At 44.7% G+C, this 27262-nt stretch overlaps 1 protein-coding gene across 1 annotated transcript in view; it reads left to right on the forward strand.

Annotated features, from left to right (window-relative positions):
- Window positions 1–27262, forward strand: part of hsp90ab1 (heat shock protein 90, alpha (cytosolic), class B member 1) — a 27692-nt gene extending 430 nt beyond the window's left edge. Inside the window, exons 2-11 of the mRNA XM_078535367.1 lie at window positions 1158–1304; window positions 5980–6346; window positions 15423–15580; window positions 16246–16560; window positions 17962–18127; window positions 18914–19104; window positions 19818–19965; window positions 23592–23860; window positions 24435–24768; window positions 26864–27262. Of these exons, the coding sequence (XP_078391493.1) occupies window positions 1158–1304; window positions 5980–6346; window positions 15423–15580; window positions 16246–16560; window positions 17962–18127; window positions 18914–19104; window positions 19818–19965; window positions 23592–23860; window positions 24435–24768; window positions 26864–26973 (2205 nt within the window). The 3' untranslated portion in view covers window positions 26974–27262. The remainder of the gene's footprint in view (window positions 1–1157; window positions 1305–5979; window positions 6347–15422; window positions 15581–16245; window positions 16561–17961; window positions 18128–18913; window positions 19105–19817; window positions 19966–23591; window positions 23861–24434; window positions 24769–26863) is intronic.

Genomic DNA, 27262 nt, shown 5'->3' on the forward strand with positions numbered 1-27262 from the left:
AGGTAACCGCGACAGGGTGGGGGAGGGAGAGCGGGGTAACCGGGAGAGAGTGAGGGGGGGGAGGTGCGAGAGCGGTAAAGGAGTGGGGGCGGGGGGGGGGTGGAATTCAATCCCCTGTCTATACACCGGGAGAGAGAGCCCGGGGGGGGGGGGTTTGTAGTAGGATTTGGATTGTGGACCATCTGCTGTGTGGGGGGGAGCCGTGTGTCTGTGTGTGTGTGGGGGGCGGGGGGGGTGAGATTCCTGGCCGGGTTTGTCTCCTTTACCCTGTGCAGCTGGAGTGACGGATTGGGCTGTTCCACTGGGACTGATTCCCATCCGGGTCCAGTGACTGACCCGGGGCGGGGTCTCCGGCACTGACACACACGGGCTGGGCTGTTGGGAAAGCTCATCGGAGAGAGAGTCCGACAGCTTCAGCTTCGCCGTGTGAGGGGCGGGGGGGTCCGTGTGTCTCATCACCCCCCGGGGGAAGCGGGGTGTCTGTCTCCCTCCCCCCCCCCCCCCCCCGGGGTGGTTCCTCTTTGTGGTGAACCCGGCGGCCATGTGCTGACCCCGTTGTTGGGCACCGCCATTTTGTAGCGGAAGTGTAGGCGTCACTTCCGGCAGCATGAGTCTGTGGATTTGAGGTGTTTATCAAATGGCAGCTCCTGGAGCAGCTTGAAGCTGGAGCAATATAGTTTCTATATTCCATCCAGACACATACACTGTGGTTTCTGTTTGCTCCGTGTGGCAGGCATCTCATTTCTAGTGGAATTGATAACCAGCCACTAAATGCTCATTCCTATCATTCCCAAATCCGCAGCCCTGGGTCATTCTCCATGTAAAGGTTCTTTTAGTCTCATTTGTGCTTTGTTTATTTCTCCAGTTTAAATTTCATGGGTTTGGAAATTTTGTAACTAATTTTAGTTCTGTTTCTGGCAAGGTGAATAAATGCATATAAGGAATTGTAACTGACCTTGGGACCATGGGATGGGTACCCTTGAGAGATTCTGCTGTCAACTACTCAATATGAGAAATCTAACATGTTGGGTTACCTTTCAGTGAAGTTTGAGGATCTGGTGTAGAATGAATTTATGTTCTAGGAGCTGAGCCGGAGCACTGGAAAACAAGTGTTGGATAGATTGTTTTGAGAACTGGGTTTTCTGCTTTTCCCCCAGATGCCTGAAGAAATTCGCACCGTTGACGATGAGGTGGAGACCTTTGCCTTTCAAGCTGAGATTGCTCAGCTTATGTCCTTGATCATCAACACCTTCTATTCTAACAAAGAAATCTTCCTCCGAGAACTCATCTCTAATGCTTCTGATGTGAGTTCTGTACTGTTTTCCTTCTCTGAATTACTGCAGTGCTGGCAGTGTAGCACACACACATTGGGAGCAGGAGTAGACCGTTCAGCTGCTCAAGGCTTTGCTACCCCAGGACTGTCTGTCATAGAATTGTTGCAGCACAGAAGGGGGTCATTCAGTCCATTTTGTCCATGCTGGCTCTCTGCCAGAACACTCAGCTAGTCCCATTCACCTGCCTTTTCCCCCACAGCCCTGCAAATTTTCTCTTCAAATAATCATCCAGTTCTCTTTTGAAAGCCATGTCTGAATCTCTCAACTATACTCTCCCAGATCCTAACCACTTGCTCACAGTTTGTCCTAGTGTTGCTGCTGGCTCTTTTGTCATTCACTTTAAAATCAGTATCTTCTGGTTCTTGACCCTTCTACCTGAGTCTATCATAACTACTTACTTCTGTACTCTCGACCTCTATAACATTAGAACTGTTAAGTTACAATGCCCTTGGTCATCAGCTTGTGATTAGCAATGGCCTGCGTTTTCAATAAAAACGTACTCTAATTTAGACTCTTCACTGGCTGCTTTCGACCTCTCAAAAAAAACTGACTTCTGACTGCTGCAGAAGCCTCAGGCTCTGAATCTGGGTTCGTTTACATTCTCCCCTCTGTCCTCCATTTCTGTCTAATTGTATTTTAATAATAGTTGTGCACTCCTGTGTTCATTTGTGTGCACATTAACTACTCTCCATCCTTGCATTCTGCTGTGTTCACAGTATCAAGGTTACCCTTGTGGCTATTCAAGATGTCTCCTTCACCAATGAACCTGCTGCTTCTGTTGGATGTTTCTGCCAGACCTGTCATGGCACTTTTCATTGCAATCCCTAATGCCCCACGCTCTACTCTGACAATCTTCAGTGTCCTTGCTCAGGATTGGCTTCACCAGACTCCAGGGTGTTCATTTACCTAAGTAATGCTTCCTCCATCCATGACCTGGGTTATATTGGTTTGGAGCTGGCAAGAAACACTGTTCATTGGTGACTGTTCATCATTACAGAAGTCCCTGCCTCTCATTAAAGCCATTTCCTATCACAAGGGGATTTGGGTATGGGAGTAAAGATGTCTTGCTGCTATTGTATAGAGCCTTGGCGAGACCTCACCTGGAGTATTGTGCGGCTTTGGTCTCCTTATCTAAGGAGGGATATACTTGCCATAGAGGAGTGCGGCAGAGGTTCGCCAGATTAATCCATAGAAAAATTACAGCACAGAAAGAGGCAGTTCAGCCGATCGTGTCTGTGCTGATGGAAAAAATAAACTAGCCGCTCATTTTAATCCCACTTTCCAGCCCATGCAGGTTACAGCACTTCAGATGCAGATCCAGGTACCTTTTAGCGCTTCATCCTCAAGCACCAACTTAAGCAGTGAATTGCAGATGCTGCCACCCTCTGGGTGAAAAAGCTTTTCCTCATGCCCCCTGGTAATTGACCCCTCAGCCAGGGGAAACAAGTCTTTGCTGTCTACCATATCTAGGCCCCTCATAATTTTGTACACCTCAATTAAGTCACCCCTTAGCTGTCTCCTTTCTAAGGAAAGCAATCCTGGGATGGCAGTGTCCTCTTATGAGGAGAGATTGAGTAGACTGGGCCTGTATTCCTTGGAATTTTTGAAGAATGAGAGGTGATTGCATTGAAACTTAAAAATTCTTACAGGGCATGACGGGGTGGATGTGGATGAGATGTTTCCCCAGGCTGAGTCTAAAACAAGGGCACATGAGCTCAGAATAAAGGGTGGGCCTTTTAAAACTCATGAGGAATTTCTTCGCTCAGAGGGTGGTAAACCTTTGGGATTCTCTATCCCAGAGGGTGTAGAAGTCTCAGTTGAGCATGTTCAAAACAGAAATTAATAGATTTCTGGAGATTAATGACCTCAGGAGATAAGATAGTGTGGGATTGAGGTAGATGATCAGCCATGATTTAATTGAATGGTGGAGCAGGCTCGATGGGCTGAATGGCCTACTCCTGTTCCTATGTTCTTATCCTGTTATGCCACCTGTTTCCATCCCTCAAGCCAGTGGGTAGCGACACTTCGAGTCCAGTGCCAACTGCATAACGATCAATTCGTGAGCACCCAATCCCTCTTCCAGGACCCTGCGCCAGCTGACATTGTCGAGGCTTTTTACTCTGAATAGCTCCTTGTCCTTCTCCATGGCCAACCTAACGATCACATTCCCCTACTGACACTTAATCCATTTGGCCCACCTCATTCCCAAGAACTAGGTCTAGCTGTGCCTGCTTTATTGGACTAGAAGAGTACTCATGTAAAAATACATTTCAAGTTCCCTATTATAACTACACTATAACTCATGCATCACTCTCTAATTTCCTTGGACATTTACTGTTCTGCATCTTTCCCACTAGTTGGCTTTTAGACCACACTGAACAATGTTAATTGTACCTTTTTTGTTCCTTAGCCCCTCTGGGATCTCCTCTTTCTGACGCTGCAACATTTAATCAATCAATCCCTTTCTATCTTTACTGAATACCTTCTCCCTGGGAATATTTAATATTCAGTCCTGCCCACAGTTGAGCCAGGTCTCCATTATAGCCACATGATCATAATTTTATGTGGCTATTTGCACCTGTAACTCAACTAACATTACTACACAACAAGTTCACATACATGCACAGTCACTAATTTATTCTTGATTACTTTTCCCCCTGACACAACCCACATCATACCATACTATTTCCTACTGCGGTGCTATCTGTGTCTCCTGTATTCTGTGCACCTTGATATTCATCTCCAGTATTACCACCTGGTTCCCATACCACTGCCAAGTTAGTTTAAACCTTCTGCAATAGCACTAGAAAGCTGCCCTGCAAGGCAGTTGGACCCAGCTCTGTTTAGGTACAGCCCATCCAGCTTGTATGGATCCCATTTTGACCAGGACTGGTCCCAATGGCCTGAGAATCTAAAACCCTTCCTCCTGCATTGTCTTTCCAGTCATGCATTCATCTGTCTTATCCTATTTCTATACCTGTGTTTGGTACTGGGAGATTACTACTTTTGATAATGTCATTGGTACCAATGTGGACCACGACTGCTGGCAAATCACCCTCCACCCCCTTCTCAGGTGAAATAATTTGGCATTTTAATCTGCTTCCACCAACTTTCATAGTAACTTCCAGGAGTAAGTGCAGGAGATAAAAATTTTCACCACTGTGGAAAGGACTGGGATTAATTGGATTGCTCTTCTAAAGACCCAAGTATGATGAGGCCAAATAGCTGTCTTGTGTATGGTAGAATCGTGGCAGTTTCTCTCCCATCCTCTGCAGTCAAGAAGCTTGTTCTGGACCTGTCTAATCTCTGCTGGTCTCACCGAGCAGCACAATCTGCAGGCATGGCCGGTGATTACACTGGTGCTCCTGACACACGGTTCCATTTCTTCCATCCTGATCACTACTCTTGGCTGCCTCTCCCGTAAGGCTGCTTCTCTGACATCTGCCCTTGTATCAAGATGATAGGAGTATATCCTTCAAAGGTTTTGTTTGTGCAGTGTTACCCACCCTGTGCCTTTCATCATCCCATAGCCATCAGGACTGGTCTCTCATCCTCCAGCCTACCTAAGGAAGATGGTTGTGGTTGTTGGAGGTCAGTCGTTTCAGCTCCAGGACATCTCTGCAGGGGTTCCTCAGTGTCTGAGGCCCAGCCATCTTCAGCTGCGTCATCAATGACCTTCCTTCCATCATCAGGTCAAAAGTGGGGATGTTCACTGATGAGTGTTCAGCACCATTCACGACTCATACTGAAGCAGTCCATTTCCGAATGAGGCAAGACCTGGACAATATCCAGGCTTGGGCTGACAAGTGGCAAGTGATGTTTGCGCCACACAAGTGTCAGGAAGGTGCAAGTCAGGAGTGTGGTGGAATGCTCTCCGTTTGCCTGGATGAATGCAGCTCCCACAACACTTGAAACTTGACACTGCCCAGGAGAAAGCAGCTTGATTGGCACCACAAACAAACTCCCTCCACCACTGACTCACAGTAGCAACAGTGTGTACCATCTACAAGATGCACTGTGGAAATTCACCAAAGCTCCTTAGACAGCACCTTCCAAACCCACAACCTCTACCATCTAGAAGGGCAAGGGCAGCAGATAGATGGGAACACCATGACCTGGAAGTTCCCCTCCAAGCCACTCACTATCCTGACTTGGAAATATATCTCCATTCCTAACAGCACTGTGGGTGTACCTACATCACATGGACTGCAGCGGTTCAAGAAGGCAGCTCAACACCATGTGAAGGGCAACTAGAGATGGATAATGACTGGTGGCCCAGCTAGTGATGCCCACATCCCATGAATGGGGAAAAACTTGGCACCTTCCCTGTAAATTCCTCAGCCACCATCTTCCTATCACCTGCTATCCCCTCATTGGCAGCCCTCTTTCTCTCTCCCCCACCCTCTTTGTAAAGCATTTTTGTCAACCTTTAGTTTGCACCTCTGAAATTCCCTCCCAAAAATATTTCTGTCTCGACCTTTTCAAAAGCTTCCTTAGGGAGAGGAGAAGGTCAATCTTGATTGATGTAAATATTTTGATGGGTAATATTTTCTGAAATGAAACAAGTATCATGCCGGATGTTTGTAATTTACTTACCTGATGGCTGTTTAGTTTTGATATGATTCGGTTGCATTTTAATTTGTAGGCTCTGGACAAGATCCGATATGAAAGCCTGACTGATCCTTCAAAATTGGAGAGTGGCAAGGACCTGAAGATTGAAATCATCCCCGATATCCGTGAACGTACCCTCACCATCATTGATACTGGTATCGGGATGACCAAGGCTGACCTGATCAACAACTTGGGCACCATTGCCAAGTCTGGCACTAAGGCCTTCATGGAAGCTCTGCAGGCTGGTGCAGATATTTCAATGATTGGCCAGTTTGGTGTTGGCTTCTATTCTGCCTACCTGGTGGCCGAGAAGGTTACAGTGCTCACCAAGCACAACGATGATGAGGCATATGCCTGGGAATCATCAGCTGGTGGCTCCTTCACTGTCAAAACCTTTACTGGTAAGTAATGAATGGGGAACCTAGTGACCATTGCTGGCAGGTTATTTTCTGTTGGGAATTGAGTTGATTTTAGTCTCTCCACCTGATGTGTAATTTAACTCTGAAAAAGAGCAGCATGAGCTGATCCCAGTCAGGACAGCTGTTGGTCTGACCTCATTGGCCAGAAAATTCTTTAATTACAGAGGAGGCTTGGCATTGGGGGTGGGCTGGCACATACCATTTACAAGCCTGAATACACTATCTAGCTTGATTTTCAGCCATTTTGAGGTGACTTGAGCCTTTTATTCCAGTGCAGGAGTCAATTCCCAAGTGGTAAGTAAATTAGTTAAGTGGGTGGCATATGATCATTGGTATTTAACTGTCTCTTCCTGTGTCAGCTTGGCTCATTGACAACACTCTTTGTGGGTTCAGAATATATGGCCTATGTTCAGAAGGCACATAAGGCCATTCATTAGAATCTTGGCTGATGTAACTGGACTCCATTTCCCTATCCCCTCCCCAAGCAGTCCATGTCCAAATGCAGCAAGACCTGGACAATATCCAGGCTTGGGGCTAACAAGCGGCAAGTAACATTTGTGCCACACAAGTGCCAGGCAATGCCCATCTTCAGCAAGAGAATCTAACCACTGCCCCATGACATTCAATGGCATTACCATTGCTAAATCTGTTGACATCCTGGGGGTCACTATTGACCAGAAGCTCAACAGGACTAGCCATATAAATACTGTGGCTACAAGAACAGGTCAGAGGCTGGGAACCCTATGGCAAGTAACTCCCCTCCTGACTCACCGAGGTTTGTCCACCGTCTACAAGGCACAAGTCAGGAGTGTGATGGAATACTCCACACTTGCCTGGATGAGTGCAGCTCCAACAACACTAAGCTTGACACCATCCAGGGAAAAGCAGCCGACTTGATTGGCATCCCTTCCACAAATATTCACTCCACCACCACAGTGGCAGCAGTGTGTACCATCTACAAGATGTACTGCAGAACCTCACCGAGGCTCCTTAAGCAGCACCTTCCAAACCCATGATCACTGCCATCTAGAAGGTCAAAGGCAGCAGGCATGTGGGAACACCATCACCTGCAAGTTCCCCTCCAAGCCACTCACCATCCTGACTTGGAAATATATCACCGTTCCTTCACTGTCACTGGGTCAAAATTCTGGAACTCCCCAACAGTACTGAGAGTGTGCCTACACTACATGAACTGCAGTGGTTCAAGAAAGCAGCTCACCACCACCTTCAAGGGCAATTAGGGAAGTGCTGGCCTAGCCAGAGATGCCCACATCCTGCAAATCAATTTTTTTTAAAAACACTTCCCTGAGGGGTTAATAATCTGTCATGAATATATTCAGTGATGGAGCACTCTAGGCTAGACAATTCCAGAGATTCACAGCCCTATGAGTGGAGAGATTTGGTGCTGGTGCTCTAGATGAGCGGTTACACCAAAGCCCATCTGCCTGCTTAGATGGTTTCTAAAGACCTTAGGACACTGAAGAGTAGGGGGCTTCTCTTGGGCACCACCGTGTCACTGTCTATATAACTTCATTTTGAAATGCTCTGGAAATTACAGCTGTGGCATGGTTGCTAATTTTGGAAGGTGACTTTGTCCTCTACTATTTTGTTGAATGAGCTGAAAGGTTGTAAAGGATGAAACAGCATTAATCAACACTGCACTCGGCAAAGCTGGAGTTTTGAGCTTTGTATGGAAATGTCTACTATGCAATGGATGCTGGGCTCTGGGAACCTAGTTTCAGTGCTAACCTCAGTGTGGAATAATGCAGGTGGTAAAAGTCTGGGAGTTTCTAGACAGCCCCTGCATAGGGAGAATACCTAGAAATTTGGAGTTTGAGGCCAGAGGTCCAGTCACCTTGGTACATATGAATTAGCAGGAGTAGGCCACTCAGCCCTTCAAGCCTACTCCATCTTTCAACAAGATCATGGCTGATCTGATTAACTTCCTGCCTACCCCTGGTAACTTTTCAGCCCCCTTGTTAATCAAGAATCTATCGCTCTGCCTTAAAAATATTCAAAGACTGCTTCCACTGCCTTTTGAGGAAGAGAGTTCCAAAGACTCATGACCCTCAAATTTCTCCTCATCTGTCTCAAATGATTGAACCCTAGTTCTAGATTTTCCCACAAGAGGAAACATCCTCTCCACATCCACTCTTGTCACGACCTTTCAGGATCTTATGTTTCAATCATGTCACCTTCTAAACTCCAGCGAATACAAGCCTAGCTGTCCAACCTTTCCTCGTAAGACAACCCACCCATTCCTGATATTAGTCTAGTAAACCTTCTCTGAACTGCTAATGCATTTACACCTTTCCTTAAATAAGGAGACCAACACTACATAGTACTCCAGATGTGGTCTCACCAATGCCCTGTGTGACTGAAGCATGACCTCCTTACTTTTGTAACCCATTCCCCCTGCAATAAATGCTAGCATTCTGTTCGCTTTCCTAATTACTTCAGGGGTAGTCGGTGGTGTAGTGGTATTGTCACTTGCCTAGTATTCCAAGAGACCTCCTCTGGGGACCTGGGTTTGGATCCCACCATGGCAGATGGTGAAATTTAAATTAGGGATGGGCAATAAATGCTGGCCTAGCCAGTGATGCCTACGTCCCATGCATGAATAATTTTAAAATCACTTGCTGTACCTTTTGTGATTCATGTACTAGGACACCCAGGTCTGTCTGCATCTCTGCAATTTCTCACCATTTAGATAATGCTGTAAATTATTTTTCTTGCCAAAATGGAGAATTTCACATTTTCCCACATTATACTCCATTTGCCAGGTCTTTGCCTGCTTAACTATATCTGTAGCCTCCTCATGTCCTCTTCACAACCTACTTTGCTGCCCATCTTTAGTTGTCAGCAAATTTAACAATTCCTTCTGTCCCTTCATCCAAATATAAATTAGAGTTGAGGGCCCAGCATTGATTTGTGTGCCAACCAGAAAAAGACCCATTTATGCCTAACCTCTTTCCCGTGCTAGTCAATCTATCCATGCCAATGTGTTGGCCCCTACACCATGAGCTTTTATTTTCTGCAATAACTTGTGGCACCTTTTCAAATGCCTCCTGGAAATCTAAGTACAGTGCATCCCCCTTTATCCATCATGCATGTGCCTCCTTCAAAGAACTCCAATAAATTAGTTAACCATGATCTTTAGTTATGGATTGTGTTGCATCCAGTGTTTGAATACAGTAGCTGCAGCTGAAAGGATCTTCAAAATACCTTCAGGTTTGTGTATTCACCTAGTCCAATGAGAATGCTACTGTATTAAATCTTTCGTTATTTATTGCTTTGAATTTGTTCAATACAGTTTTTCTGTGGTGCTTAATACGGAAAGTTCAGTTGAGAATTTAACAGTTAATAAAACAAATTCTTATTTCCTTGATCCTGTAGTGTTGTCTGTTCTGTGGAGCTATCTTCCACCTACAGTGCATGACAAAGAAAACATGCCTATAAGCAAGCGATGAGCTTACCTCTTCAATTGAGCCATCCTGTCTTTACACTTCAGACACCAACACATCTGTATGTTCCCAGACAGTTAAGCCTTGCATTACAAGGGAATAAGTTGTACTTGGGAATCTGACATTCTCTTATCAGTGTTCAGGGAGACCCCATCCCCCCACTCCGCCAAGGAGAGACTTGAGATCTCCCCAGACCTGCTCACCTCTAACGGCTCAGATTTGGCAGCAGTGGGGCGAGAAACTAAACAGCTAGTGAGCTAACCACCAAACAGTCCAGTTCTCTTTGTACAGTACTAAGTTATATGAATCATTGAGGCATTAAGTTGGCTGATCCCAGCTGTTGCCTTGTCTTAGTTGAAAGAGCCACATTCCAGCACAGCAGTTATTGAAGTATGATAAATATAGTATTTACCATAAGCTGATTTCTAATGGTTATGTTTTAAACATATCATTCTTTACATCCTGCTATCAGTATTTAAGGATCTATTAATAAAGCTGTAATAGATTGAACTCTTTAATGTGATGCATTCAGCATGTTTCCACAATTTAATTGTCTGAGATCACTTATCCCTTGCTAGAAGTGGCTGACTGTTCTGTGATCTTGCTGTAGGTTGTTTTAATACTCAAGTCTACATGTGTTAGCTGCAGAGAAACTGATCTGAGATTAGAGTAACATGGTGTGCATCTCAACTTCTGTGGGTCAGGACATTAGTTGAATGAGGTTGAGCAGGTTTTTGCTGCCAGTCAGTGGGGTTAATGAGCTAAGTAACTTTGGGTTTTATTCTCTAGTTCTGAAGTGCTCAGACCCTAACAGTAAAGATAAATGGATACTTCAGTACTGACTTTCTAAAACACGGTTCAACATCAAACGTGAGCAAATTCCAGCAGTGACTGTCAAAGTTCGAGTGGTTTGGAACTTGCCTACCCACATTCTCATTTGCATTGAGAACTACTTGGTTGCTGCACAGCTTTGAAGCATTTCTGATGTCCCAGTGCAGACTGTTGTAGCTTGTAATTGTGCTCAAGTTTAGCATCACTGTCTGGGTGCCTGGATGTTGCTGTGCTTCAGTTCCATCAGTCTCTTATTGAAGTAGTCTTCCAGACTCTTATCACGGAATTGTCCAGTGTTTTTGTTGGAGCTCGGGAATGCGTAATCCCCGGCTAATCCTGCAATGCTTTGGAATTGGAGACTCCATTGGATGAGGGTGTGAATGGCAACTGTATTCTCGGTTTTTTGGGCGGTGGTCCCCTTCTTTCTAGGAATGTTGAGAGCAGGGCTGGAGTGAAGTTTTACTGGCAGACATCTTGTAGGCTAAAGTTAGGGATGGAGATTGGTCAGAGAAATGAGGATTGGTTAGTATTCCTTATCTTAAATTAAGCCATGATGTCTAAATTGGGAAAGATTTCTAAGGCTGTAACAAAGAACAGGTTATTTGTTTTCTTGCACAGTCACACTATCCATTTGCTGGTTTATTCCTCAGCAATGCCTTGGCCAGTCAAGCTGCCTGGTTTCAAATTTCAACGTGCTTGGCAGTTCACTGTCAGTCACTTAACTGGTGCATTCTCCATGGCAACACCTCCACCAGTGAGTTCACTTGCCAACCAATCAGCACACTCTTCTCATACAGTATAAAGCTGTTGCTTCCCCTGACATTGGTATTCTTGCAATTGTCCTGATGAGTGCAAGATGAAAATGTCTCCAGCAATCAGACCAAGCCTGAATGAGTGGCAAGTAACATTGTGCCACTCATGTGCCAGACAGTGACTATCTCCAGTGAGTGACACAAAGATTGGCCGGGTGGTTAACAGTGAGGGCGTGTGTCTTGGGATACAGGAAGATAGACAGGGTGGTCAAATGGGCAGATAAGTGGCAGATGGAATTTAACCCTGAAAAGTGAGAGGTGATACACTTTGGAAGGAGTAATTTGACAAGGAAGTATTCAATGAACCGCATGGCACTAGGAAGTTCTGAGGAACAAAGGGACCTTGGCGTGTGTGTCCATAGATCTCTGAAGGTGGAGGGGCATGTTAGTGGGGTGGTGAAAAAGGCTTATGGGACACTTGCCTTTATCAATCGAGGCATAGATTACAAAAGTAGGGAGATCGTGTTGGAGTTGTATAGAACCTTGGTGAGGCCACAGCTGTAGTACTGTGTGCAGTTCTGGTCGCCACATTATAGGAAGGATGTGATTGCAGAGGAGATTCACCAGGATGTTGCCTGGGGTGAAACATTTAAGTTATGGAAGAGCTTGGACAGACTTGGGTTGTTTTTGTTGGAGCAGAGAAGACTGAGGGGCGACCTGATTGAGGTGTACAAGATTGAGGGGCATGGACAGGGAGCAGCTGTTCCCTTTAGTTGAAGGGTCAGTCACAAGGCGACATAAGTTCAAGGTGAGGGGCAGGAGGTTTAGGAGGGATGTGAGGAAAAATTTTACCCAGAGGGTGGTGACAGTCTGGAATGTGCTGCCTGTGAGGGTGGTGCAGGCAGGTTGCCTCACACCCTTTAAGAAGTACCTGGATGAGCACTTGGCACGTCATCACATTCAAGGCTATGGGCCAAGTGCTGGTAAATGGGAGTAGGTAGGTAGGTCAGATGTTTGTCGGTGCAGATTCAATGGGCCGAAGGGCCTCTTCACTGAGATTCTGAGTGCCCAACCACCACCCAACATCCTGGGGTCACCGTTGGTCAAAAATCATGTAAATGAATAGGTTTGGAATTCTACATCAAGTAACTCACCCCCTGACTCTCCAAAGCCAACCACCAACAAGGCACAAGTCAGGAGTGTGATGGAATACTCTCCACTTGCCTGGATGAGTGCAGCTCCCACAACACTCAGAAGCTTGACACCATCAGGACAAAGCAACTTGCTAGATTGGCACCCTGTCCATTGTTGCATTCTGGCTGCACTGTGTACTATCTCCAAGATGCAATGAAGCAACTTTGGGTTTTATTCTCTAGTTGTGAAGTGCTCAGATCCTAACATTAAAGATAAATGGATACTTCAGCACTGACTTTCTAAACATAGTGCAACATCAAATGTGAGCAAATTCCAGCTGTGACTCTCGCAGTATTTGAAGCAAATACTTTTCACCACCTCCCAAACCCACACCCAGGAACACACTCTCACTCTCGGTCAAAATCCTGGAACTCCCTAGCTACCAGTGTTGCAGGTACATCTTAACTGACTGCAGTTCCATAGGGTGACTCATCACCACCACCTAAAAGATAGTTAGGGAAAGGCAACATAATGCTGGCCTTGCCAGCATGCACCATCCTGACCTGGAAATATCACTGTTCCTTCACTGTCACTGGGTGAAAATCTTGGACCTCCCTCCCTAACAGCACAGTGGGTGTGCCTACATCACATGGACTGCAGCAGTTCAAGAAGGCAGCTCACCACCACTTCAAGGACAATTAAGGATGGGCAATAAAAATGTTGGCCCAGCCAGCAACATCCATCTCCTGAGAGAGAATTAAAAGAAACACTGCAGGCAGTGGAAAGTCACCAATCTGAAATGTTAATTATTTTCTCTCTCTCTGCAGTTACTGCCTGGCCTTTCCAGTGTTTTGTGTTTAATTCACTAAAAGTAATGGCTCAGTGTGAAAGCACTGGATGGCAACCAACAGACTTTCAACCAATGCCATTTTCAGTAAAGTGAGCATCTTTGTATCCCAGGTGTGGTATGTGGTTCTTTTGAAACTAAAGAGGATTTGTGATCCTGTAGACTAAGCAGTGAGTGAAAGATGAAACTCATTAAACAGACCCACCTTGAGATCTTGGTAGCCTGGATACTCCGGAATGCTGGGCATGGGATACATGCTGATGCTGTTAGATCGGCGTCTTGTTGAGCTTTTCAGAGAGTGTACAGAAACAGGTCCCTTCTCTGTGTCACTCATGGTGAAAGCTGCTCACTCCCTTGTAGCTAGTGACTCGGTGGATGCTGTACTCGGTTGCTTTATATTGACGGCTTGTGACAGGCACGTGGTGTTACTAATCGCAAGCAGGTGCCTTGACACGATTAACCTGTTTGATCATAGGATTATTTGCTGCTCTCCAAATTGGATAGTGGATTTGACTGGGATAAAAATCCTTAATCCATTGGAGGCTTCCTGGCAAGCAGGAGGTTTCATTAAGTAAATGTCTAACTGATGACGCTGGTTTGATTTGGACCATCTGCAGTGGAATTAACTTACTGATGCACCTGCTGTTACCAATGTAAGCACAGGCAAGAAAACTTCAACTTTTTCTATCAAACTAATCAAGTCTCATGAATGCACATCATTAAAATGTTCACTTGTTCAGGCACTATGACCCGGTGTCTTTTGTTTCTCCCCTGTCAACTGCTCCATACACCTGTATCAGCAGTTGGTTCTCACTGGGAGTAACAGCTTGTTGGTGAATTATCTTTGATGCATTGCTGCTGGCAGTGCAGCTGTTGTCTAATCCCATAGTGTTAATGCTGTTACTTTACAGATTTCTAACTTCTGTCTTAGTTCAGCAGCTCTGATTGTTTGAGAATGAGGTTGCTGCTGGTCAGCACGCTTTCTTCTTTGACGTGGCAAGTTGATACCTTGAGTTGACTAAGAGCTTGGCTACTTTTACACAGCTCCTATTTGCTCATTTTAAAGCCTGATAGAATGTTCTAGCTGCTTTTACACTGGTGTATGTGTTCAGTGGGAGTTGTGGGAATGTATTCCTGAGCATGCTGTTTAGTAGTGGGAATAAAATCCTGGATCTGAGGAGGGGAGGTATGTGAAAGGAAGCTCTGAATGTACAGTGGTGCTGAGAGCTCCTGGGTAAACAGCATGTTCTTGGTGAATGAAAAATACTTTGTTTCTGCAACTCAGGAAAACAGAGTTTAAAGGGACGATTTGTCCTTTTTTATAAAGTGGTTGAGTCAGCAGAGTGGAAGACTGCCTCCCCTTAGTCTGGCATATTCTGTTCCAAGTGTGATCACTTTTTTACAAGAACTGTTCATGCCTTGAATTCTGCTGCTGATTGCTGTATTTTCCTGCTGTGGTTTTAATGCTTCAGCCAGTCTGGAAAATACATGCTTTCATGAAACTGCTTTTTAAACATCAGTGTTACTTGTTAGTGGCTGCTGTTTGACAAACACCAAGAAACTGGCAATCTCAGCACAGTATATAGAGATGTGGTATAAGTCCAATCACTGCAGAAAGGAACTTAGTGTGATACTGAAGGTACCGATTTAACCTTTGGTCAGCACGGAGTTGGCTGATCTTAGCAGTAAGGACCTGTACCCATAGGTTAGGGATGAGCAGTCAGTCAGATTTCCATTGCTGATCATCTAGTGCCCAATACAAGGTAGCTAAGCGCCTCCTTCCAATACTAGGTGGGGATTGGAGTGATTAGCTGTGTGCTGGTGACTGGCCGTGCACCCAGTCACCCAGATCTCTTATCAACATCAAAAAAGGATCAAGGTATGTACTGTCATAGCTAGCAGTATTGGTAGAATGGCAACTCCTGTTCTTTTCAGTGTTGCTTTGTTCATCTTGAGATGCTGGCTCCTAGAGCAGGATGTTTAGTGAGCTTTATCTCCAGTTATTAATCGTTTTATATTTTGCCCTTCAGGAAAGGGTGATGGGGACGACTCTACCGATGCAATCACTCGTGGTACAAAGGTGGTCCTGCACCTGAAGGAAGATCAGGCTGAGTATCTGGAGGAGAAGAGGATCAAAGAAGTTGTTAAGAAACACTCTCAGTTCATCGGTTATCCCATCACACTATTTGTAAGTGCTGAAATGTTGACTTGCTCTTTTTCTTCAGATAAATAATTGTTTCATTTTCCCCTCAATTTGTAGTCTCCGCCAATGTTCATATTGTGGCACGGTTGTTAGTGTGTGTGTCAGTACCTTGGAAATCCCAAATTATTTTGCAGGCTGGATTTTACAACTCTGGTAGTTGTACTGAAACACTGAAATTTGGGGTTGACGGAGGGAAGATTTAGTCTTGTGCTGCTTTGCAGATCCAGAGATTGGAGTATACTGGAGCAGTGTCAAGGAGACTACTGGGTGCGGTCCACTTTCACAACTCAAGCTTTTTAGCTTCAATGATTATTACACTCCAGGTTGCATCCCAATTACTTTTTGCTTGCTGTGGTTCTCGTGCCACTGCTCAGTGCTTTAATCACTTTTTTTTTCTCTTTCTCTCATTTGTTTGACTTCCTGTTGCAAAAATAAAACAGGAATTGAGATGTGTAGAAATGCCATGGAATGGTGTGTTCAGTCTTTTGCATCATGGTGGAATCTTCCATCATAACTATCTCACTGAAAAGGGAAAATTCTGTGCTGCTTGGGAATAGATATAAATTGTGGTTGGGTGCATGTTGCTTTTGGACTTGGATTGGAAGTGGTGGGTTGGCCTGTTGACTGATGTTGTGATTTGTTTTCTTCAGGTTGAGAAGGAACGGGAAAAGGAGATCAGTGATGATGAGGCTGAGGCAGAGGAAAAGACTGAGAAAGAGGAAGGTGCGGATATGGACGAAGGAGAGAAGCCCAAAATTGAAGATGTAGGGTCTGATGAGGAAGAAGATGGTGAAAAGAAAGACAAAAAGAAGACTAAGAAGATCAAAGAGAAGTATATTGACCAGGAGGAACTGAACAAAACCAAACCCATTTGGACCCGCAATCCAGATGATATCACGCAGGAGGAGTATGGCGAGTTCTACAAGAGTCTTACTAATGATTGGGAGGACCATCTTGCTGTGAAGGTGAGTGAGTTAACCTAATTTAAACAGAGTGCACTGTAACTTCTATAAGCTACCAGGTATATTGTGGAATAGAGCCAAACAACACTTCCCTACCTGGGGACTGCCAGCTGCTCTAACAAAGCTGTTTTAGTATCTTCCTATGTCATTTTTTAAAATATTCATTCATGGGCTGTGGGCTTCGCTGGCTATGCCAGCATTTATTGCCGTTGAGAAGGTGGTGGTGAGCTGCCTTCTTGAACCACTGCAGTCCTTGTGTAGGTACACCCACAGTGCTTTTCGGAAGGGGTTCCAGGATTCTGACCTAGTAACAGTGATATATTTCCATGTCAGCATGGTGAGTGACTTGGAGGGAAACTTCCAGATGGTGGTGTCCCCATCTATCTGCTGCCGTTGTCCGTCTAGATGGTACTGGTCATGGGTTTGGAAGGAGCAAATGGAAGCTGAAGTGAGGTGCATCAGATTATTACCCCATTTGTTTATAGCAATATGTTTCTGAGGATTCCACACGAAATTCCAATGGGGGGCATTTAGCAATAAGAATAGCGCAGGAAAATAAGAGTTTTTTTGGGCCGGGCTTTCATAGGGCAGCAGTCAACCCTTGTAGAACCTTTCAAACATGTCAAGTAACAGGAAATATCAAGCAGTGATGGTTAGATTCTTTTTCAAAACAAAAACAAATACCTGGAAAAACTCAGCAGGTCTGGCAGCATCGGCGGAGAAGAACATTTAGATTTTTTTTTTTGATGTTCATTGCCTGACTCTTGTGTGGCATGAATGCTACTTGCCACTTGTCAGCCCAGGCCAGGATATTGTCCAGGTCTTGCTGCATTTGGACATGGACTGCTTCAGTATCTGAGAAGTCGTGAATGGTGCTGAACATTGTGCAATGATCAGCGAACATCCCCACTTCTGACCTTATGATGGAAAGAAGGTCATTGATGAAGCAGCTGGGGATGGTTGGGCCGAGGACACTACCCTGAGGAACTCCTGCAGTGATGTCCCGGAGCTGAGATAACTGACCTCCAACCACAACCATCTTCCTTTGTGCTAGGTATGACCCCAACCAGTGGAGAGTTTTCCCCCTGATTCCCATTGACTCCAGTTTTGCTAGGGCTCCTTGATCGATCTCTCGCTTAAATGCTGCCTTGATGCCTTATTCATGGCCTATTTTTTGCCCCGCCCTCCTGTCTTACTCCCAACTTCATTTTACATTTGACTCCGTGAGACTTGAAATCTTCACTTGGCATTATTTCAGTTCCCCTCATTATGTAAATCCATCCCAAAGACTATCATGAACATTCCCAGTGCCTGATTTTGTCTCCAGCTATTTGTTGTAAAAGAGGGGATATTTTAGAGATTAGTTGACTCGGTGAGAATAACCTGTGTCTTTCCCCTCTTCAGCATTTCTCTGTTGAGGGCCAGCTGGAATTCCGTGCTCTCCTGTTCATTCCCAGACGGGCTCCCTTTGACCTCTTCGAGAACAAGAAGAAGAAGAACAACATTAAGCTGTATGTTCGCAGAGTCTTCATCATGGACAGCTGTGAGGAGCTGATCCCAGAGTACCTTAGTGAGTATTTTAATTAACATGGGCTGTGGGTCTTTCTGATTTGGGGCTTAGTATGGGCAGAGGAATGTTTCTCTCCTATGGCCGCACTGTTGTCTTGGGTAGACTACTGGAGATAGACTTCAGTTTCAGGGATTTCTGTTCAGAATTTATTCCTCAAAGCCGACTGCTGCCTTTGTTTTATTACCTATTACCTGCTACATTGGAAGTTGTGGCTTCCTTTAGTTAGCCTGAGCTTGTGCAGAGCGCATGTTCAGAGTTAGCGCAGCAGGTGTGGTCAGTTGCGCCCTACAATCTGCTCAGCTAGGTAACAGTTGCTTTTGGAGTCCTCTGGCTGTAGTTGCAACAAATTTACTCACCTGTGGGTATTGTATCCTACTATGACATTGAGGATTTGTACACTGGCACCAGGATAAACAGGCTGTGAAAGCTTCTCAAATCAGCCCAGCACATGTGAAACGACAGTAGGGGTGATTGGATATCATTCCCTTTCTGACTCTGACTAGTTGTTCATTTTATTTGCAGTCTTGCTCCAGTGTTTTATATTCCAGTCATTTTAAAGCTCTTGGATCTTGTTTCAAAATTTTTATTTTGAACATGTAGAATTCAAGTCTGACTTTCCCTAAACATGGAAGTTTAAGGTTCAATGTGTGTATATCATTTCAGCAGTGTTAGTGTTAGTAGCCTAGGTATCCGGCTTTCTTGGACTAGCACAGTCTCCTTTTCTCATAAGATGCTTTTGATTCATATCTGATGTATGACTGTGTGAATCGGATTGTATTCACTCAGACTTTGTTCGTGGTGTGGTGGACTCTGAGGACCTGCCCTTGAATATTTCCCGAGAGATGCTGCAACAGAGCAAAATCCTGAAGGTCATCCGCAAGAACATTGTCAAGAAGTGCATGGAGCTGTTCTCTGAGCTGGCGGAGGACAAGGAGAACTACAAGAAATTCTATGAGCAGTTCTCAAAGAACCTTAAGGTAAGGGTAAAAGGAGGAAGGAAGCTCCAGCTTGGTATGCTGCTTGTATGACAGGTGAGGGGAGCTCTCTGCTTGGTGAGTGTAGTTCTCTTCCTGGGAATGTCACCTGGATTGTCCTGGCAGAAAAATCTCAAACATGTTAGTTTTATAATAGCAGTTTTTGGAATTTTGTTTGGAAAACTGCTTTTAGTCTGAAAGGCCTAGAGTACAGAAGGTGCACAGGTCACCCAGTGTAACTGCTGATTCAGCCCATTAATGTGGGACTCTAATTGTTCTAACACTGCACACGTGTATGGGAAGGAAAGCCTGTGGAGTGATGTAGATGTGTGGTTGAGCGGGTGGAGAGGGGACACACTTCTCGAATGCTGTAGCAATCAAAGGCCAAAGGTACTTTTTTTTCTAAAATGTCCCAACTGTTGCATGGGTCTGCCTAACCTAGTCAATTGGTCAGTGGAATGTGATTGAGTAATTTTGGTTATATAATCTCACTTTTGAGTACCTTCTCTTCTGAGAGCCTTGCCTTGTGCTTGGCTGCTGACTTGAGAAAGAGTGAAGTTCCTCAGAGCTTGAGAGTATCACTATATCTGAGAAAACCAGCAAATATAGATTTGGGTTGGTCCTTTGAGTACATTTTTGGGAGGGGTTTGCCTGTGAGTTTGTAACTTTGCTGTAATGTTGTGTAATAACTGATGCCCTTTCTCTAACTCTTACAGCTTGGTATCCATGAGGATTCCCAGAATCGCAAGAAGCTGTCTGAACTGCTGCGTTACCACACCTCTCAGTGTGGAGACGAGCTCACCCCATTGGCAGACTATGTCTCCCGAATGAAGGAGAACCAGAAGTGCATCTACTATATAACTGGTGAGTTGTGGTTCACCTGAGAACTAGCTGGGTATTCACTGCTGGGTTCGGTGGTGAGGTGTGGGTCTGATGAGCAGCACCACTGCTAGCGTTGTAATGTCACTATCCTGAACAATGATATGAACAGTAGAAGGCCATTCAGCCAATGATAAAAGCAAAATACTATGGAGAGTTAACGTTTGGACAGTTAACGTTAACTGTCTTTCTGTCAGATGCTGTCAGACCTGCTGAGTGTTTCCAGCATCTTTTGTTTCAGCCCCTTGAGGCTGTTTTCCCCATGCAGTGAGATCATGATTGATCCATATCTTGGCTCTATGTTTCTGAACACTCTTGTCTTAGAAAAATGTTTTGTTCTTGGATTTAAAATTGGTTACTTTTGTGGGTAAAGAGTTCCACACACAAAATCAGAGGCAGACCATTCAGGAGACCAGGTAAGGCGAGTCCCTTGTCCTAGACTTCCCCAGCAGTGGAAAGTTTCTCTGTCACCTACCAATTCCTTTCAGCTCCTAAAAGCCCTCAATTAAATTGTCCCTTACCCATGTACGTTTCAGAGAATACAAGCTCTGCTTTTGTAATGCCTTTTTGTAATCTAACCCTTTGTAGAGCATGAATCTGAGGATAATGGAACGGGCTCAAGTCTGAGTTAGTGTGAAAGAATTGAAGTTTATTGAATTTCCAAGACATCAAAATTGTGCAATATAATGCTCTATTACAAGCTACTTAATACTTAGCATAACATGTCCAAAATATGGTGTGAAAAATAACACAATTGCCTGTGAGCGGTCAGTTTCATGTTGATTTTGACCTAATTGCTCTTTCCTCTGATTTCAGCATAAGGTGCTGAAAACAATCAGTCTTGAAGCTTTCTCATACAGGATGTGTCACTGATGTAAATTAAAAAAATAAATAAAAATTTAAACCAGTATCCAATGGTTTGTTTAAACCATGGAGCTAGAACCTGCCCTGCCATTGTCTGTCTGTCTTAAAACGTACACTAAGTTTCCATCAGGGTAGCAAGTCTCAACTGTTCAGCTGGCACATTTCTAAATAGATGTTTCAGTCTAATTTTTGCAGAACCTTCAAAGTCTGCTTTGTTTCAGAAACAGATGTCGTCTCTTAAATGTTAGTGTTTCACTAACCTTCACAGCTAAGACAGTAAACAAGTACTTTCCCATCAGCACTGCTCCCAGCATGCTGGTGATATTGGTTGATTATGATGCAGAATGATGCCCATGGGTTTAATCCCCATACCAGCTGTGGTATTCATGGAGGACTGCCTCCTTGCCTTGCTCCATGCTTGTGGATGGATAGCCAATTGCCATTCTAACGAGGAGAGATATCTATGGTGCTTTGTGGACTAGCGCTAATTACAAATTACTTATTATCAAAGCTGTGCTCTTACATCTTGGAGCCCTGAAATTCTGCTTAATCTACACTGAAATTCCAGTATTAATTTCTAATTCTAGTATATCCTTTCTAACAAAACTTGTATTTATATAGTACCTTTTAATATAAAATGTCTCCAAGATGCGTTGTAAAGCAAAATTAGACACTGAGCAATTGTGATATTTGGCCAGGTGACCAAGAGCTTGGTTAGAGGTAGGTTTCAAGGAGCATCTTGAAGGAAGAGCAAGTTAGAGAGGTTAGGGAAGGGATTTGAGAGCTTGGGCAGATGGCTGAAGGTAAAGCAGCCTTTGGTGGAGCCAATTAGAAGAGCATATTTGAGTGTTGTGGGGTTGAAGAAGATTAGAGAGCAGTGAGACAATGGAGGGATTTGAAAAAAAGCTTAGGAATTTTAAAAGCGAGGTGTTGCAGGAGCTGTGTAGGTCAGTGAGTTCGGGGGTGATGGATGAACAGGTGATGGTGCTAATAAGGACACAAGCAGCATAACTTTGGGTGACCTTGAGTTTATGAAGGGTGGAATGTGAGACGCCAGCCAGGAATGCATTGGAACAGTCAAATCTGGAGATAATATGGCTGCAGATGAGCTGAGGTGGGGTGGAGTCAGATGATAGAGTTGGAAATAGTGATATAGTTCCACGTCAGGATGGTGAGTGGCTTGGAGGGGAACTTCCAGGTGTTGGTGTTTCCCATGTATCTGCTGCCCTTGTCCTTCTAGATGGTAACAGTCATGGGTTTGGAAGGTGCTGTCTAAGGAGCCTCGCTGAGTTTCTGCAGTGCATCTTGTAGATGGTACACACACTGCTGCTACTGTGTGTCGGTGGTGGAGGGAGTGAATGTTGTGTATGTGGTGCCAATCAAGTGTGCTGCTTTGTCATGTATTGTCAAGCTTCTTGAGTGCTGTGGGAGCTACACTCATACAGACAAGTGGGGAGTATTCCATCACACTCCTGACTTGTGCCTTATAGATGGTGCACAGGCTTTAGGGAGTCAGGAGGTGAGTTAATCGCCGCCGGATTCCTAACCTCTGACCTGCTCATGTAGCCACAGTATTTATATGGCTAGTCCAGTTCAGTTTCTTTTCAATGGTAACTCCCAGGATGTTGGTAGTGGGGGATTCAGTGACGATAATGCCATTGAACATCAAGGAGAGATGGTTAGATTCTCTCTTGTTGGAGATGGTCATTGCCTGACACGTGTGTAACATGAATGTTACTTGCCACTGGTCAGTCCAAGCCTGGATATTGTCCAGGTCTTGCTGCATTTGCACGTGGACTGCTTCAGTATCTGAGGAGTCGCGAATGGTACTGAACATTGTGACATCATCAGCCCCACTTCTGACCTTATGATGGAAGCAAGGTCATTGATGAAGCAGCTGAAGATGGTTGGGACGAGGATACTACCCTGAGGAACTCCTGCAGTGATGTCCTGGAGCTGAGATGGTTGATCTGTCATCAGTGTACAGGTGAAAAAAAAATAAGTGTCTTTGGATGATGTCATTTAGGGCCAGCAGAAAAAAGAAATAGGAGGGGGCCAAGTACTGACCCTTGAGGGACACACAAGAATGGGACCAGGTGAGAGTAGGCCCACCCAGTTGGACAAGAGTGGAGACATGTTGAAGGGGAAAGATGAGATGAACCATGTTGAGGGCTGCAGGCAGGTCAAGAAAGATGGGGAGGGATAATTTCTAAAGTGTGGCGCTCAGAATTATACACGGTGCTGCAGATGCTTTTTGATTTCTTTTGTACCTCACTACTACATTTTACTGATCTCTCTCTGAGCCACTGGTTCTAGATTTTCATTATTTTATTATTCTGGTCTGCCTATTTTGTTTAAATCTATAATTTTATGTAAACTTAAAGCTCAGTTGCCTCTGCTGTACTGGAAAAGCATTTTGTTTCTGCCCATCAATTTATTGTTGAAAGAGTAGATAATGTGTAGTGTGGCCAGGCAGTGTCAAGGAGCCAAACCACATCAAGCTAGGGTCAGAAATTTGGCTGCCTCAGATTGCGCATATGCTTAATCTATCCTTCCAGTCCCAGGACCAATTTACCCTGTGGTTACAACACTGGCAGCTCAGCACAGCAAGTGTGATGCCTTTGGCAGCCAGATCTGGAGGTTCAGACTATGGGAATTGTTGTCCTGGTTCCTGAATAACCCAATGGTAAAAAAATTCCATCCCCATAGAGATGAACAGACTTTTTTTATGCTGTTCCCTTTTTCAGGTGAAAGCAAAGATCAAGTAGCTAACTCTGCCTTTGTGGAGCGTGTCAGGAAGCGGGGCTTTGAGGTGGTGTACATGACTGAGCCCATCGATGAGTACTGTGTGCAGCAGCTGAAGGAGTTTGATGGTAAGCAGCTTGTCTCTGTCACAAAGGAGGGCCTTGAGCTGCCTGAGGACGATGAGGAGAAGAAAAAGCGTGAAGAAGACCGAGCTAAGTATGAAAACCTGTGCAAGCTCATGAAAGAGATCCTGGACAAGAAGGTGGAGAAGGTAAAAGCATTTTGGCACTATCGCCATTTGGGGATAACTTTGACTCTTAACCAGCATCACATGGCACAGAATATCTATCCAGGGTTACAGAATATTAAATGTTCAGTCATCTCCCTCAATATCTGTTTGTACCAGGAATCAAATCCAGGTTCCTCCAGCAGTGTTAGCTGACCTAAATATGCTGTCCTTGGAGAGGGGAAATCAGCCTTGTTCCCTGAGTAATCCCTGTGTAGTGTCGCAGTGGGTATTTTAACATTATTGTGTGGACTTACAAGTGATCATTTAGGTGAGATGCCTGGGCTGGATGTTGTCAGTCAATTGTACCTCAGCGAAGAGGAACATCTCTGGAATATTTTGGTGGTCGGGGGTGGGGTGGGGAGGACCTGCTGTTCATTTACAACCTAATAGACCAGCACATGTCAGGAATATTGTAGTGGTGTAGGAGCGGGGTGGAAGGACCTGCTGCTCTTTAACAACCTAATAGACCACATCTGCAACAGCTACTAACATTGGAGAAGCATGGTAGAATTGAAGGAGCACATTTAACATCTTTGAATCTCTCTCCTTGTCTCAGGTGACTGTTTCCAATCGGCTTGTCTCCTCCCCATGCTGCATTGTGACCAGCACCTATGGCTGGACTGCAAACATGGAGAGGATCATGAAGGCTCAGGCCCTGAGGGACAATTCAACCATGGGTTATATGATGGCCAAGAAGCACCTGGAGATCAACCCTGACCACGCAATTGTGGACACGCTGAGGCAGAAAGCTGAGCTAGACAAGAATGACAAAGCTGTTAAGGACCTTGTGATCCTGCTCTTCGAGACAGCACTCTTATCCTCAGGGTTTTCATTGGATGATCCACAGACACACTCTAACCGTATCTACCGAATGATCAAGCTGGGTTTGGGTAAGTGACTAGTGAGCAAATAGTTTAGTCGGTTATAACCATTCACAGCTTTGGTTCAATGGGCAAAGAAGCAACCTCTATTGCTGCTCTTTCACAATATAATGGATAAATGATGCTGGGAGGTCCAGTGTGGTGCTTGGCTATGCAGACAATGACCATCCATGCTTTGTGCTATAAGCTGATCTCAGCTGTGCAGTCCCAATTGCTGGACGTTCCTCTTGTTTGCTGAAGTGTGGTAGCCTGTTAGTGTGCTCTATTGGCCTTGGCAAGTGTAACTTGCACTGTAATCTAGGGGGAAAATTGTACTTGTGTTTCCAGAAGGCATGTGACAAGGTGCCACATCAAAGGTTACTATACAAAATAAGAGCTCATAGTGTAAGGGGTAAGAGAATGGATAGAGGATTGGTTAGCTAACAGGAAACAGAGCAGGAATAGATGAGGTGTGGATTAGACCATACCTAGAATACTGTGAACAATGTTGGTCCCCTTATCTAAGGAAAGATTTGGAGGCAGTCCAGAGAAGGTTCACTAGGTTGATCCTGGGTATGGAGGGATTTTCTTATGAGGAGAGGTTGAATAGGTTGGGCCTGTACTCATTGGAGTTTAGAAGAATTAGAGGTGACCTTATTGAAAAATATAATATCTTGGGGGGGTTTAACAGGGTAGATGCTGAGAGGTTGTTTCCCCTTGTGGGAGAGTCTAGGACCAAAGGGCATATCCTGAGTAAGGGGGTCACCCATTAGGTGGAATTTCTTCTGAGGGTAGTGAATCTGCAATTCTTTACAGCAGAGGGCTATATAAACTGGGTCATTAAGTATATTCAAGGCTGAGATATTTTTAATCAGTTATGGAATCAAGGGTTATGGGGAAAAGGCAGGAAAGTGGAGTTGAGGATTATCATATCAGCCATGATCTCATTGAATGGCGGAGCAGACTCAATGGGCCGAATGGCTTACGTCTTATGGCCTTGGAGACTTCAGGTTGGCAAGCTGTAACCAGTGGAGTGCCACAGGGATCAGTGCTGGGGCCACAACTATTTACAATCTGCATAATGATTTGGGTGAAGGGACCAAATGTAGAGTTGCTAAATGTGCTGATGACAGCAAGGATAATTAGGACAGTAAATTGTCAAGAGGAAGTAGAGAGTACACAAGGGTATAGATATGTTGAGTGAGTGGGAAAAAGTTTGTCAGGTGGATTATAATGTGGGAAAATGGGAATTTGTGCACTTTGCCTGGAAGAATAGAAAAGCAGCATATTAAATGGAGTGAGATTGCAGTAGTGTAAGGTACAGAAGGATTTGGCTGTCCTGGTACTTGAATCTCAGTTAGTCCATAGATATAGCGAGTGACTAGGAAGGCATCTGGAATGTTTATTGCGAGGGAACGGAATGTAAAAGTGGGGAAGTTTTACTGCAGCCGTACAGGGCCTTGGCAACTGTATAGTTTGGGTCTCTATTTGAAAAGTGATACAATTGCATTGGAAGCAGCTGAGAATGTTCACTTGACTCATTCCTGGGATGAGGGACTTAATGATGAAAGGTTTGAACGGGTTGGACCTTCACCCAGTGGAGTTTAAAAAAATGAGAGGTGATCTTATTGAATAAGATCCTGAGGGGATTTGATAAAGTAGATGTTGGGAGGATGTTTCAGCTTGTAGGGGAGTATACAGTTTAAGAATCAGAGGTTTACCATTTAAGATGGAGATGAGGAGAAATTGGGTTGTTAGAGAAAAGGGCTGTTAGTCTGTGGAATTCTCTTCCCCAGTAAGCAGTGGAGGCTGGGCCATTGAATTTATTCAAGGCTGACTTAGGTTTTTGATAGACAAGGGAGTCAAGGGTTATGGGGGGTGGACAGAAAGGTGGAGTTGAGACCACAGCCAGATCAGCCATGATCTTGAATGGCAGAGCAGGCTGGAAGGGTCAATGTTATAGGAGGCCACTACCCCCATCAATTGTTCCACAAACTGCCTTAACATTAAGTTATTCTGGATTAGATAGCACTCCATCTCCTTAGCAGAGTGCATTGGTAATTTACAATGGTGTGGTTTGAGATTTTGCAGTAGTGTTAAAATTGTGTTTTTTCTTTGTGGCAAGGCATTGATGACGATGAGGTGATTGTGGAAGAAACAACCCCACAAGCTGTTGAAGAGATCCCACCCCTGGAGGGAGATGAGGATGCATCCCGTATGGAGGAAGTGGACTGAAGCTGCTCTCTTCCTTTCCTGCATTCTTTCTTGGTGTATTCAAATTGGACTGCTGTATTTAATTTGGACTTTCTAAAGGACCTGTTGTGTAGTGTGTGTAAAGTAATGATTATCTGACCAGTCTGATCAGATCAACATGACTTGGGCCTACTCCCTCTGAGGGAGAGAGTCTTGCACTACAGTCATTATCAGATGTTACTGTCCTTTTTTTATTTTCAAATGCATGTCATTTATACTTTTGCAGCGCTGTGGCTGTGAAAATAAATTCAGAAACCACTGGTGGAAATGA

Source organism: Cetorhinus maximus, unplaced genomic scaffold, assembly GCF_964194155.1.
Source record: "Cetorhinus maximus unplaced genomic scaffold, sCetMax3.hap1.1 HAP1_SCAFFOLD_414, whole genome shotgun sequence".
Lineage (NCBI taxonomy): Eukaryota > Metazoa > Chordata > Chondrichthyes > Lamniformes > Cetorhinidae > Cetorhinus > Cetorhinus maximus.